Source organism: Colius striatus, chromosome 2, assembly GCF_028858725.1.
Source record: "Colius striatus isolate bColStr4 chromosome 2, bColStr4.1.hap1, whole genome shotgun sequence".
Lineage (NCBI taxonomy): Eukaryota > Metazoa > Chordata > Aves > Coliiformes > Coliidae > Colius > Colius striatus.
Window position 1 is genome coordinate 45080185 of NC_084760.1, and position 15480 is coordinate 45095664.

At 38.6% G+C, this 15480-nt stretch overlaps 1 protein-coding gene across 1 annotated transcript in view; it reads right to left on the minus strand.

Moving 5' to 3' along the window:
* The window catches only part of MSRA (methionine sulfoxide reductase A), a 301880-nt gene that overhangs the window by 103411 nt on the left and 182989 nt on the right, over nt 1-15480 (minus strand). The window contains exon 4 of the mRNA XM_061990033.1: nt 12976-13080. Within this exon, the coding sequence (XP_061846017.1) occupies nt 12976-13080 (105 nt within the window). The remainder of the gene's footprint in view (nt 1-12975; nt 13081-15480) is intronic.

Consider the following 15480-nt stretch of genomic DNA (forward strand, 5'->3'; position numbering starts at 1 on the left):
CAGTAGATGGAAAGAACAGGGATCTGTGATGATCTCCCAGATCCTGCAAAAGGAATGTTTCCCAAATTGATATTGTCATGCAATAAAAACAGATTGTCATTGGGAAAAATAAAAAAGTTATTTGCCAAAATGCTAAATGACAGTCAAAGGAACAGTTCTGAAAAGCCCTCTTACCAACACTTTGATATCTTCTCATGCACCTGGGTAGGAATGACTTAATTTTGGTCTCTCTCATGTTCCCTGGCATCAAAGTAGTAAATCCTAGCTCTCTTTCAATTTGAATGATCAGAATATATGAAATAATTAATGCTTCTATCCAGTTGATCAGTGTGTTTTCCTTCATAGCTTCAATAACTTGTCTAAACAACAGAATTGTCTTGGCTCAGGGACATGGATAGTGGTGGCCTTGGCAGTGCTAGGTTAATGGTTAGAATTGATGACCTTAAAGGTCTTTTCCAACTGAAATGATTCTATGGCTGGGGCAAAGGGTGACACTGTTGTTAATCTACAGTTTGAGTTTCTATTGAGATTCATCTTAGGTAGGTCATTGTCCTTCCTATCTAACTCCACAGTATCTTAAGGTCAATAAGAAATGGGAATATCCACATCATTAATAAAAACACCTATTTCCCAGCACTATGTTTTCTTGTTCTTTGTGCTTAAGAAATTGAGAATTAATTTCAGAGAAGCAGTTTTGTTTCAAAACACTGATTTACTTTATTGGCTAAATGGAGGATTTCATTTGAAGACTCAACCCTCTAATGACTTGAAAGTAATACTTATACATTACCCCTTATTTTCTCTCCGTTTAAAAATAACAAAACAAAATAAAAAAAAGTAATGGCATCATTCTTCAACCTTGCTATTCTCAGAGGATCCCAAGCATAATGGAGATAAATGACTAAGGTCTGTTCGACTCTTCTGTGCCACCCAGTGAAATTTCAAAGGGCAGTTCATATCTCTCGTTTCTATCATATTTTTCCCGTGATTTATAGACTTTTCTGCAGCTGTCAATTATTTTCTTACACCCACAGAAATCTGATACACTGATTGGTCATTTTCTTTTCCCCAATCAATCCTTGCTGAGTTAAGACTAATAAAACTCCTTCTTCCAGCTCATCATATAATTATTTAGTAAAAATCAATTGCACCATGTCACCCTGGCTTGATGTCATCACTCACTGTAATGATTACATCTATACAGCTTAAAAGTTGTCAAGGGAAAGTAAAACTCTTTATAGCATATGATTAAAGGAGAAAAATGTTAATAGAAAAAAAGCTAGTTACAGTGCTCTGGATTGAGAGTTCTTGATACTCAAGGTGCTTGAGTGCAGGAACAATAAATGAAATAAAAAACAGTTTATCAGGAGGTTACAATACCTTAATGAGCTTGTACATATGAAAATCTTATGTTGTCAATAGACAAAAAGTTTTAGAAAGCTTTCCGTATACATGGTTTTCAGCGTCTGGACAAGATAAGTTTTGGTCTTCCCCATTTGCTTTGGGATCAAGACAGCTTTCCCTATAAATTCTGACTTGCCCACATAACATCATGTCTGCAGCAATGTTTTCAATAATTCACATTAGCTATAAAAATATCTGGTCTTTAAACTTCATGAATCCACCAGATTACCCTTTTTGTTTGGTGCAGCTTTGAAGCTAAAACAGAATCCCAGATTTGCTGAGGTCAGAAGGGACTTGTGGAGGTCTCTAGTAGTGGAGGTCTCGAGGCAGTGTCAGCTAGAGCAGGTTGTCCAGAGCCTTGTCCAGTCCAGTTTTGAATATCTTTAAGGACAATGACATTTCAAAATACTTACTTCCTCAAGATTGCCAGTGCTGACGTAAATGAGCTTGTTGATGATGGTCAATATAATACTCAATAAATGAAATAACAATAGTTCTTTAAGAATGTGATCTAGTGAAAGATGTCCCTGCTCATGGCAGGGAGGTTGGACTAGATGGTCTTTGAGTTTCCCTTTGAGGGAACTTGAGGGCTCTTTGACCTTTGAAGGAATTGGGTGATCTACTTGAGCCCACAAAAAACATAGCTTGTTTTTTTATGAGTGTCACAAAGCTTAAGTATTAAATGTCACTGGCAGACAAGACTTTTAATCCACTTCTAACTATCAATTGAAAGTGCTTCTTTACCATTAATGCATAGAAAAGGCAAATAAAATGTTGAATATATAATATACAATCTTTAATGGCATTAAACTTATTGCAGGAGAATTTTTAAAATTTAAATTTAATCAAAAGTTAAATTAGTAGTTTTAGACAAGTTTTCAGACTTTTTCTGTCAAAAACAGTAGGCTCTTTCAAAGGTGACTTCTTAAAAATCTGTCTCAGTGCTGGATGAATTTAGGACAGGAGTTAAATCTTTTAACAATATTTATCAGTGCAGATGGAACTAATCCTCCAGGCTTAGACAACCAAAAGCTGACCAAACAGGTGTCCAATTTGAGGAAAGTCAACTGAATTGATTTAGATGTCTACTGACAGTTGTGGGAGCTGAGATCCTCCATGCCTATGGAAATCTCTAAATTTAGGTGGCTTTATCTCAGTCTTTATCGCACCTGACATTTCTATGCTGGTCGGACAAACCTGACCAAAGATTTTGATCTTCAATACTAAATAAATTCATAAAGCAGAGATGTCTGGAAAAGACTGGAGGACATAACACAGAGTGTTAAGTGAGCCCCACATTTTCTGAAGCACAACTGGAAAACAGGAAGAATGTGCAAGAGGATCTGACATGGCAAAAGAGCTTTCTGTTTGGGCACTTGAACTGGGCCCTCATTGCCTTTTTCCCTCATGGACTAGCTGTGCTGTGATGCTTACAAAAAGCCATACAACTACTGAGAAAATATAATTAAGAAATATAGCAATTCAGATGGGGTACTACATAGAACTCAGATACCGAATCACACATATTTGCTGCTGTTTTCTTTATGTGCCTTCTCCTTTCTCTTCATTTATCTGTTGCTTACCGATTGCTTGTCTAAATTTAGGCATGTGTTAGCATTATGAATCTAAATATACTGTGATCCATGAGGTATTATTGCAATAGTAATAAAAATAATTAATGATAATAAAAATAATAGTGTTGCCATTTGCTTTTATCGGCGGATAAACTCACGGGACACTGCTCTCTCAAAACACAGACAAGTATGCTCTTATAAATATGCGAGAGAAAATTGTAGGCAGAGAAAAACAGTCACTCACTGAAAATATTGTTGTTTAGAAGAGAGTGAGCTTTGACCTCTTGTACCTAATTATACACAAAAACAAAGATTAAAAACCTACTAATAATCACCATAAACTATGATTAATGATGCCATGCTTCAATGCCTCACATTTCTAGAGCCAAGTACAGTAAATTCACTAGTGGGTTATTTGAAGAAGAAAAAAATGGTATTACTTTGTTTTGACTTTGTCTATTGCTTTCCTTGTACAAAGATTAGAAACAGTTCATCAAAAAAATCTGCAGAAAAAGACCTTCTTAGGTTGCTATTTTCTAATTCCATAAAAACACTTGAAAATCTAGATGCTATTATGCATACCACATATCCATTGACTCCATGGATATTTGAAAGCTACTGATGATTGTCACAGAATCATAGAATCTTAGAATGTTAAGGTTTGGAAGAGACCTTTAGAGATCATCCAGTCCAAAGCCCTGCTAAAGCAGGTCCATCTAGATCAGGTCACACAGGAACACATCCAGGTGGGTTTTGAAAATCTCCAGAGGAGGAGACTCCACACCCTCCCTGGGCAGCCTGTTCAAGTGGTCTGTTACCCTTACAATCCTAAGCACTGAGAAGACCTGAGCCCTGAGAAATCCATCTTTTCCTTCATAAATTAGAAATCAACAAGCCTGAACTAAAATGAAGAGTCCCTCCCTCATCTCTCCCTCTTCCTTTGCTCAGTTAAACACAGCTACGCTGTAATGCCAAACTCAAAAATGATCATGAGGAAAACTATAATAGTCTTCCTCTATTCCACTAAAAAAATATTTTCCAGAGTTGTTCTTAACAGATAAAAAGCATTAAGCACAAAAGGAATTGTAGAATCTTTTGGCTTCAAAGGGATCATTAAAGGTCATCTAGTCCAATCCCCCTGCAACGAACAGGGAGGTCTTCAACTAGATCAGGTAGCTTTAGAGCCCTCTTCAGTCCAACCTGGAATGTTTCCAGGGATGGGGCATCTACCACCTCCTGGACAATCTATTTCGGTGTTTCACCTCTCTCATTGTAAGCAATTTCTTCCTTATATCTAATCTCAATATAACATCTCTTTAGGTAAGTGATGGGTTCACGTTTCCCACAGCATTAGAGTCACAGTGTCATATGCAACGGTAGAAAAGACTGACGCCGTGTCTTTTCTGATCTGACCATTTTATTACTGGCTGTAGCAATACTGAAATATAAAGTTAATTTTTAGTAGGTCATTAAAACGTCATTGTCCCATTTGAAATAAATAGGCTAAAAGTAGTTTAAAAAATCAGAACCCAGAAGGACTTCTGCCCTTGAGCCAGAATTGATTCAGCAGCACTCACTTCATAATGCAAACTATTCAGCCATCTCAGCAACCACTGCACTGGCTAATAATCCCCTTCATTAAATAAGATGCAAAGTCAAATCTCAGCTTCTCACTGTGATATGGAAAAACAACATTTCCTAAACTGGAAATATAGGTCATAAAAAGTCTGTTCTAATCTATAAGGATAAAAAGAGTCTAATATGTAAATTAGGTCATGACAGCTAAAGTTCCTGGGGACTCAGAGCAGCTTAATAATACACATTTATTTTTAATGCATATTTAGTTCTAGAAAAGGGACAAAGAATAGGAAAACACAACATTAGGCATTTCAGTTCATGAAATAAATAAGCTGAATTCTCAAACTGCAATACTAGTTAAGCATCACGGGGAAAGACAATCTTCGCTCTTCGCAAAAAGTATAGACCACAGATATTTATGAGGCGATTATGGGCAAGGGACCACTAAATTGTTTGTCGGTGGGATGAGCAGACATCAGTCAACTATGTCCCATCATTGATATTTCAATGGAAAGAGCAAGAAGCAGAAGAACCTGAAGGCCACAGAAAACACTGCCTCCTATCAAACAACTTTGTGCGTGTTTCTGCTGTTGAGCATTCTCTCCTGCATGAACCAATATACATTTATCTTTATCGTGTCTCAGCATATCGATTTATATGGCTTTTTAAATTTATCAGCACAGAGCTGTGTTTTATTCGTTTCCTCCAAGAGCCTCCTAGCAATGTCTTTACCACAGATTTAATTAGCATCCTCTCCACTATATCCTCAAAGTCATTAATGAAAATATTGAAGAGTATTGGACCAAGAATGGCTCCCTAAGGAGCTGGTAATTCTATTTTGAATATATTTAATATGTCTGGTGACAATAGATTTTGTATTTCTACTGTTTTCTGTTACACCTTGTAATAATGCTGAAACCATGGTGCCTTTTAATATTGAAAGACAAAACAAAGGTACTCTATGCTTTAGTCTGAGACTTGCAAATTTCTTTCAAATTATCAAGGTAAGAAAGTTACAGAAATACAAATAAAAAATGGAAAAGTGGTTATATTTTATATGGAGAGATTACTTTTTTCCTTTTAATCTCTAAATGAAGTTACAGGCCTCTAGCAGAATACATAATGCTGGTTTAGGGTCGCTGTAGCGGTTTTTATGTGTACAGCTGTTCTTCCACTGGTACAAGTAGACACATCTGCTCATTAGCAATACAATGTCATTTCTAGTGTCTAATTTTAATTATTTGCACATGATAGATTCCTTATGCAATGTCTAAAAAAAGTACAGTCCTTCAAAACTGGTGACAAATAAATATACCCTCTGCAACTAAAATGGGTCAGCACAAGGAAAAACAGATATTCATCTGGAGAATTCATGTATCAGCATGAGGCTAAATGCCAAACTATTCAGAAGGTCATAGGGAGGAGAAATAGCTCATACGTCCCTTCTTTATCATGGATACACAAGACATACAGACTAAGAGATGTTTTGAATGAAGCTGGCAGGTGATGAGCTTGTTGTAGTACAGGTAGTCCTCAACTGCTGGAAAAATATCAGTTCTGCTTACATTTCCTGTACAAACACAGGCAAGATAAGGACTTCTTCATGACAGAAAAGAGGATTGAGATTACTCAGCAATAAATTTGTTTCTTTGTATATTCACACTCTAAGAATTGATAAGGCTAGAAGGAAATTTCCAGAGCTCCTGGGCAGTGGTGGCCCATGAGTGTCTTTGCTCTTCACTCCATTGTCAGAGTATGGAAAAAATTATGGAGTCTTTGCTTCCTCTCAGCTCCTTTCAAAAATTACAAAATCCAAACAGAAAGCCAGAGGCAAGGAAAAAGTATGAGATTTGTGTACAACACGGGCTCAACTTAGAGAACTGTAGTTGTACCTAAGTTATTTCTTCAAATCACAGAATTGTTTTGGTTGGAAAAGACCTTTAAGATCATTAAGACCACCCCCTCCCCTCACAGTGCCAAGCCCACCACTAACCCATGTCCCTCAGCACCTCAGCTACACGGCTTTGCAATAGCTCCAGAGATGAGGACTCCACCAGCTCCCTGGGCAGCCTGGGACAGGGGCTGACAACCCTCTCAGGGAAAAAGTTCTTCCTCATCTCCAATCTAAACTTCCCCTGGTGCAACTTGAGGCCATTATTTCTTGTGGGATTTGAAGGATTGGATTAGGCACTCTTGACAAACATGGGGAGCAGAACTACGAAACCAAGCATCTATTTTATGTCATATTCAAGATCTAAAGGATTTTTCATTTGCCTAAATATTTCTTAAAATGAAATAAATAATACTTCTTTTGTCTTCTGCTTGTCTTCTGTACAGCCACTGAAAGCAAGAAGGAGCCTCTCTTTAGAGTTGCCTTGGACTGGGCTGAAATCTCTGGCACATGTAGGACTTCAGCCACACACAGGGTCAGGATAAGTATGAACAGTAATATGTTTTACAGGAATCACATCTGCATCATGACAAGTGGAGTCCTCTGCTCTCAGATCAATTCTTCCAAAGGTTTAGAGAAATAGTTTCTGACACTCCACAAAGAGTGGCTAAACTTTCTGATCAGATAAAATATGATGTCTTCTTCTCTGAAGATAAGCACAGTTGGGTTTTGCAATTGTCTCACACACTATAGGGCAGAGCTAATGCCAGAAAGGTGGTCCGCCTAGCAGTCATGCTCCTGGCAATTTAAGTCCTGGCTGAAAATCACATTTCACTTCAATTCATGCAGGGTTAATTTTCAGCTTGATCAGAGAACTTTGTGATTGCCAGTATCAACACAAAGAAAGAAGTTGTATCCTGCAGACAGGTCAGGGACAGAGAAGAAAATTGCCCTATTTGAAAACCTAACAGTTAAATCTAAGATTAGTTTACAGAAATTGTGAAGCTACAGGCTGAAACATAACACAGACAAACGTATGGTCTGGAAATCCACATTGTTCCAGACACACAATATGAAGAAGCCAGCAGAACCATTGTCAGGGTGCAATTTGAAGTAGACAATCAGGCTTATATCTTTAAAACTATGGAAAGATCCGAGGATGGCCTCATAGCACAAAAATGAGGCAATATAAAATCTGCCCTACAACTCTATAAACTTTAGAAGAAAATTATGTACAAAGTGAAGAGCTATAATATTCTTTTGCAGTATTTTCAGCATATTACTTTCATTCTCTTTTTCTGTATTGGTGACAGAGAAGTAACCTGCACAATCACTAACAGAGCTATACAGAGCAATCCTCTTATCAATAAGATCATTCCTAAGAAAGGAATACTGATCTGTGCATTAGAAGCAGAACAGAGATGACAACCATATGTCACTTGGCAGAAGTTGGGGGTTTGTTTGTTGCTTTTCAATATCCCAAATGAAATGAATTCTAAAATAGTGTCTAAATTAATAGTCAAGAAAGACTTTATCAGGGCCCCATACTTAGGAGATGTTCATCTGGGAGAATCTCTTTTAACTCACAGACTATTTGACTTGATCAAAGGTTCTGGCTTTTCAATAGACTTCAGTGTAATACTCAGAATCAAGAGCGTCATGAAACAAGAGCCAAGCTGCCTCCCAGAAAAAGCTTGAATTCCAGTGAGATGTCAGTCTCATCTTGAAGGTCCGACTGTTTGGGAAGCAGGAACTTTTGAATATTAATATACTCATACAATAATGAATGGAGCTCCTGTCCTGTGGAGACAGGCTGAGAGAGCTGGAAAGACCTTTTAGCAGTCTCCAGTCTCTAAAGGGGCCAAAAAGAAAGCTGGACAGGGGCTTTTTACAATGGCCTGGAGTGAAGGGAAAAAAGGAGATGGCTCCAAGCTGAATGAGGGGAGACTGACGTGAGATCTTGTGAAGAAGTTCTTCCCTGTGAGAGTGGTGAGGCCCTGGCACAGGTTGCCAAAAGAGGCTGCCCCATTCTTGGATCTGTTCAAGGGTAGTTTGAATGGAGCTTGGAGCAGCCTGGTCAAATGGAAGGTGTTCCTGCCCAGGGCAGGGAGATGGAATGAAATGATCTTTAAGGTCCCTTGCAACCCAAACCATTTTATGATTCTATGATTGCCAGTCTATATTCTTTAGCAACTTGGTAACCTCTAGATTGATATTTGAAAAGTCTTAACTACAACAGAATGTACATATTTGATATTTAAAGATACTAGAACAATTAGACAAGATCATTATCTCTGCTCGGGGGTAGGAAGGCTTAAATAGCATTATCTTCCAGAGAAAAGACAATGCCACAGACAAAGGTTTTATAATTTTGGGTGAATGCTATACTCCAGATGTCCATCATTTGCTGGCAATATGAGGCACAGGATTCATCCAAAGAGAGTGCTGAAGTTGATGAATAAGAAATCTTCCTAATATATCTGCTTAGTAAAAACTTGTCTTTGACAAACTGAGTTCTGCATTCCCATAAGGCTGGCTAATTAAGAGTTACTATGTGAACACATATGAACCTCAGGAAGGGAAAAAAAATACCATAGGTCACAGGGTTATTTCTCAATTTCAGTACCTTACACAAAACTACTTTCCCACAGCAAGCTAAAAGCAGGGAGTAGATACAAATCAACACAAAGAAACAATTACACCTTAAATACCTTCTACTGATAACTGCTTAAACTTGAAAGGGTACATAAGCATATCATTCATATCTTACAAAACACAGAAACTTGAAATTCTGACCTTGTGGTTTAGGTATTCCCCAAATGAGGAAAGGTCATAGAGATGTGATGAGCTTTGAAAGTTCTTCAATAGAAATGAGTATTTAGCAACCACAAAAACACATAGGCAAAGCAACCTGGGGTACAAAAAATCTTCAGAGAAGACTGATACCTTCTCTGTGGATAAAGTGATGTTCTCACTTTTGGCAAACTATAACAAAAAACACATTTAGAAATTCTACTGAGCCAGGCTTAGATAAAGGTTTAGGTATGTGTAGTGCTTTTGTCTGGGCCAGGTTTTGGTAGCAAGGGACTACAGGGGTGGCTTCATTAAACAAAGGGCTGTTGGAAGCTTCCCCTGTACGTGACAGGGCCAGTGCCAGTCTGCTCTAAGATGGACCTACTGCTGACCAAGGCTGAGCCCATGGGTGATGGAGGTAATATCTCTGGGACTGACAGGTTGGAGAAGAATAAGTTGCTGCACAGAGGCAAAGCTGCAGCAGCAGAAGGGAGTAAGACTGTGAGAACATCTCCACAAGAATCAAGGTCAGTGGAGAAGGAGGGGGACGAGGTGCCTGGGCGCCAGAGCAGAAATTCCCCTGTGAGCTGTGGTGCAGCCCATGGTGAGGCAGCTGTGCCCCTGCAGCCATGGAGGCCACGGGGCAGCAGAGACACACCAGAGCCTGGGGAGGACCCCACGCTGCAGCGGGTGGGTGCCCGAGGGAGGCTGAGACTCTGTGGGAAGCCCATGCTGGAGCAAGTTCCTGGCAGGACCTGGGAGTCCATGGGGAGAGAGGAGCACACACCAGAGCAGGTTTGCTGTCAAGACTTGTGATCCTGTAAGGTATGTGATCTGGAGCAGTCAGTACCTGAAGAAATGTTCTCCTGGTGGATGATCCACACTGGGGCAGGGTGTGAAGAGCTGCCCCCATGGGAGGACTCACGATGGAGCAGTTCATGAGGAACTGCAGCCCATGGCACGGATCCACATTGGAGAAGTTTGTGAGGGACTGTCTCCTGCGGGAGGGACCCAACACTGCAGCGGTGGGAAGTTTGAGGAGGCCTCCCCCTGAGAAGAAGCAGCAGCAAAGTCCATCTATAACGAGCTGACTATAACCCCCATCCCCTATCCCCTTGTGCCACTGCAGGGGAAGGAAGGAGAATCCTGGGAAGAAGGAGTGGGGTGAGGTGTTTTAAGATTTGGTTTTATTTCTCAGTTTCCCTGCTCTGTCCTGATTGTTCATTAATAAATCAAACCTTTTCTCCCCCAGGTGAGTCTGTTTTGCCTGTGACAGTAATTGTTCATGGATCTCCCCATCCTTAACTCACAAAACTCTTCTTATATTTCTCTCTCTCCCCTGTCCAGTTGGGGAGGGGGAGTGACAGAGGGACTTGATGGGCATCTGGCACCCAGTCAGGGCTAAACCACCAAAGTATGTATACACTAAGCATTGCAGTCCCACATAGATGCCTGAGACAGTTGTGAATGACTTGGGTATCTACATAGCTCACTGTCATGCAGAGATATTAGCTCACATCCCAGAAGGAATATAGCCACATTAGTGTGGCTCTGTGCCTGGGCTAATTAGGTGATGTTTCCCCAGTTGCCAGAAACCAGAGTGAATCGTACATCTGCCAACATCCAATCTTCTTCTGAAAGCGCAGACTGGGACTATTTTGAATCTCAGTTATGTGAGAATGCAAGGTGAATGTAAAGACATAATGTCAACATTTTATTTTTTTTTAAAGCCAGAAGGAATCATAAATTCATCTGATTTGACCTGTTATCACAACTACTATAGTTCATCCACATACTATTATGTCCACTGTATGGACTTTAGTCAGCCTGAAGCACTGAAGTCCTTTAGGGACTGACTTACTGTATGTGTGCCACAGGCAGAGTCCAACCATGGGACTGTCAAAGCCAAGTCTACAGGCACGGCAGATGACTGATTAGGTGGTCATTGCCCAGATTATTTCAGCAGAAATCCATTTGTCATATTGCTCTGAAAAGTGAAGAATCTTGTAGCCCTGCCCAGTCGCAGTCCCTAGCTCTGGCAATCAGGATGAATCCCAACATATGAGCACGACACATGAACCAATTAGCCTGAAATAGAATCCTCTCCTATATCAGTACAACCAGTCCATTACAAAGAAGCCAGCCTCTGGTGATGGCCAACCTCTGACAAACCAAAGAAAAAAAAAAAAAAGACCTAAACCAACCACAATGGCCTTCCTGACTGCTACAATAAAAGCACAAAGCATGATTTGAAAATGATCATTGTCTTAATGTACAGCCACAAGAATTTCAAGGATGATGCAGATAAATTACTCTGAATCTAACTATAAAGGAAGGACTTGAAAAGGGAGATTCATAAATCAACAGTATAGGTCACAACACTGGACACAGACACAGAATTTCTTCTCATTACTTGAATCATGCTCCTCTTTTAAAATGATACATTATCTTATCTTAAAGACTCAAAAGGATAGTGAAGGAAAAAGCCATGAAACGATCTTATTCCAAGGTAGAACTTTTCAAACTTCAGTTTTGAGCTACTGCAATTTGTTATAGCTTATCAGTGGTTGGGTTGACAACCTCAGTGTGAGGTATCTGCTCCTAACGTAGGCACCTGTAAAGATTACTTGATCATAGTATTAAGTCTATTCAACTAATTGAGCATGTTTATTGACAGCAACAGCCCAGTTTCCTAGGCTCTATATGCTTTTTCTCTCCCTCTTTTAAATTCCCAGCAAAATCACTGTGCGATTACCGCTCTGTCAAGACAGAAACTGTACAAAATTTTCTGAGATTTTACTGACTCTGCATTAAAAAAAATCTTTCACATTCCTGAGAAAGGTTTCCCTTTTTGTATAGGGAGAAGTTGCAATATCCATTTTGTCTTTGCATTGTGCCCTGGGCTCACTGGAACACATTTGGCCACAATAGACCCTGAATCCTTCTCCAAGCTACTGTTTCCCAGGATGGTATCACATTTTGAAGGTATCATCTGCTTTTTTTTTGTGTTCCCAGATGTAGTAACAAGTGGCATAAATATGATAGCTGTTAAAATATGGAAATGAGTTACTGTGTGTAGTATTTCTGGGAAATGGTAGAAAGGATGATGTTTATTGAAACTATATAAACATGTAAAATGTTTTCTCAACACAGTTTCCCATTTATGTTTGCACAGATGTGTGTAATGTCACCACGAATCCTCTTCCAAGAAAGACAAATCAAAAGGTTTGAATAAGGCAAATAGCTAGAATGCTCTGCTGGTGTCTCTACACACCATCTCTTATCTCTTTCTGTTCCCTTTTTCAAATCATAAAAGATATTCTCTGTCACTGAAAAATATAAAAACCATTTTTTTTTTGAATGAAGGATAAAGGTCTTTGGCACAAATAAAATGACCAGCTCTGAAGCTGTGAAGAAATACACTTTAATTTAAGAGACAAAAGATAGCATTACAGAAGAAATTGTCATAATCAAAGTTGAAAAAAAATTCTATTGTCTACTGTGTCTCTCTGTGGGATTTTTCCCAGCACAGACAGCTGTAAAGGAGGAGGGGTATTGTGAGCCTCTGTACTCTCATTCTCTCCCTTCCTCTCTTTCTCTGTCAATAAATGTCTGCAATCATATTCTTGAGCTCCAGTGTGATTTCAAGGTTCATCTCTTTCATGCAGCTCAAACACTAATTATCCCAGCTGTAATTAGTAAGATAATTAAATACTGGCTCACTCATCACTCTACCTTGTGTCGGGTCATGATTCTCCCAGAAGATCTTGAGCAGTTTCTCAAAGCTGATGTTTTCTGGTTGATATACTACTCGTACAGCTTCTGTGTGGCCAGTTTTACCTTAAAAGACAAAATAAAATCAGATGTTATTAGTGAGAATTAGCTAGTGCACATCTAGTTCTTTCAACTAAGATCGAAAGCATAATCCTTTGTTTTTCCTTTTTTTTCCCTAAAGGTGTTTTGATTTACAATTATTCATACTTAAGTGTTTTCACACAAAATTTCATACACATGCCAACTCTAAGATGTCTGCTAGATTGGACAAGGTCATCATGAAATAAACCACCCAGAGAGGCAACAAGATAAGAGTGTGATGCTTTCACATTATTTTTCATCTTACAGCATAAAAATAATTTTTAATATTTGTAACTGATAGCTAGTAAAATATTTTTAAATGTTCTAAATACAATATTAAAATGTGTACCCTTGTATGTCTAAGTCATCCTGACAGTATAAAACTGAACTTCGTTCCCATGAGGTAAGATATGGATAAAGTAATTGATTATAAAAGCAAATGTCAAGGCTGTGTTTACACAAGACCACACAAATAACTTGAAATTATTTCACATCGTCCAAACCACTGATGCCAAGAGGCTTCAAAAAGAGCCAAAGCCAGCCTGACTGAACTTCATAACAGTAAAAGAAGTTCAAGAAAAATTACCAGGTGTTACATTACATAAAACATATTATTCCTATTTTTCAGTTACATTATGGGCATTATTTTTTTATTTCTTATGTGTCTAACCACTCATGGTATTACTGAAAGATCCAGCCTGATAAGATGCAAAGGATTTGGCCACATAATTGACATGAATTGCAACCAATCGTTAGATTGATGAGTGTTCAGACATCTAAGGGTGAAAGCCCGCCCATTGCATTGAGTGCTATGCAAACATTTTATATTAAATATCTAATAAATATTATATCTATTTTACAATTTATAAATATATTTGTTGTTATAACATATGCATGAATGAGGAAAAAAGCTTTATCTCATTCTTGAGTTAAATCATGACAAGTAACTACCAAAAAAAAGTAAACTGAACAGTCAGATCTGCCTTTTGGTGGGGACATAATAAGCTCCTTGATCATACTAGGCCAGGTTTTTATCTCATTTATATTAGCATAAACTTCAGATTTACTTCACTAACTCCAACAGAATCATTCCATTTTTAGGCAGTGCAACAATCAGCCGAATCTGGCCTAGTGATAGGTTCTGAATCAGCTGTCACCAAACAAGAGAAAACAGTCTATGTGTTACTGGGAAGCATTCAGGAGAGATACCAATTCAGTATCAAGAGAAATTGGAATTAAAAAGCAAAGTAGAAAAAAATAAAAAGGATTCTAGGATTTCTTAAACAGCGTCAGCTATGACAGCATTATATTGGTAACGGGACATCTGAAATGAAGAAAACTGAAACAAGGCACAGAGGGGTGGGCTAGCTACTAAAAGACATTTAAAAGACTGGGATTAAATTTATTCTAGAGTACAGAGGAGTAAAAGGGGACACATCTTGGAGATCTGTAATAAAAATTTTTATCATAATCAGGTTAGTTCCTATCTAGAACATTTCACAATACAACAAAGATATGCTCACTGAGATTAAAAGAAAAAATATACAACTCTGATATAACCTGCAGCTACAGCCACATCATCCTGTCCACCAGGGTATTGTCCAGGCAGATGATGGCCCAATTCTTCTTTCACATGCACTATGCCTATTGAAGTCCATGAAAGCCACTCATTATCTGAAGTCAAACTCTGATGGCAGGTTGGCAGAATGAGATCACACATTTATTTGAATAAAAATACAAGTCAAAGATAACTGGCTTAATAATAAAATAAACTGGTCTTTCTATATTACAGCGTGAACTGACAGCTTAGGTCAGGGATGGAATTTATTCCAAAATTCATAGTTTAATATGGACTATCAGTGAAAATAATGGGGTTAGCCTTAGCTGAAGCCCAAGTTGGGACTTTTGTTGTTGCTTGAGATAAAGAAGAGCAAACAGACAGCAGTTTGTCCAGTTCTCGCAAGCCTAAATTGCATAACTAAAAAGAGATTAAGGAGTGGCTTCTGGCTTTAATTCTGTGTGTATGTGTGTATGTGTGTGTGTGTGTGTGTGTGTGTGTGTGTGTGTGCGCATAAGCCAAGATGACCCGTATGAAAGGTTCTTATCACTCAGCAGCAAATTGCTTGTCTAAGATGACTAGCTTCAGATCACAAGAGAGTTTCTTAAAGAACTTCAAAACAACAGAAGCATTACCTTTCCTCTCAACTGAAGCGGCAATTACATCCTGTCAACACTGTCTGCTCTGACTAATTCAGAAGTTCAAAGAATCAGCTTTCTCCTTTTCCTCTGAATAAGGAAATAATGGAGCTACTCTGAGAACTGTAGCCTGACCTCAAGAAAAAAATCCTCATATGTGTGGCTAGCAGACTGTTAGAACCTATAGTA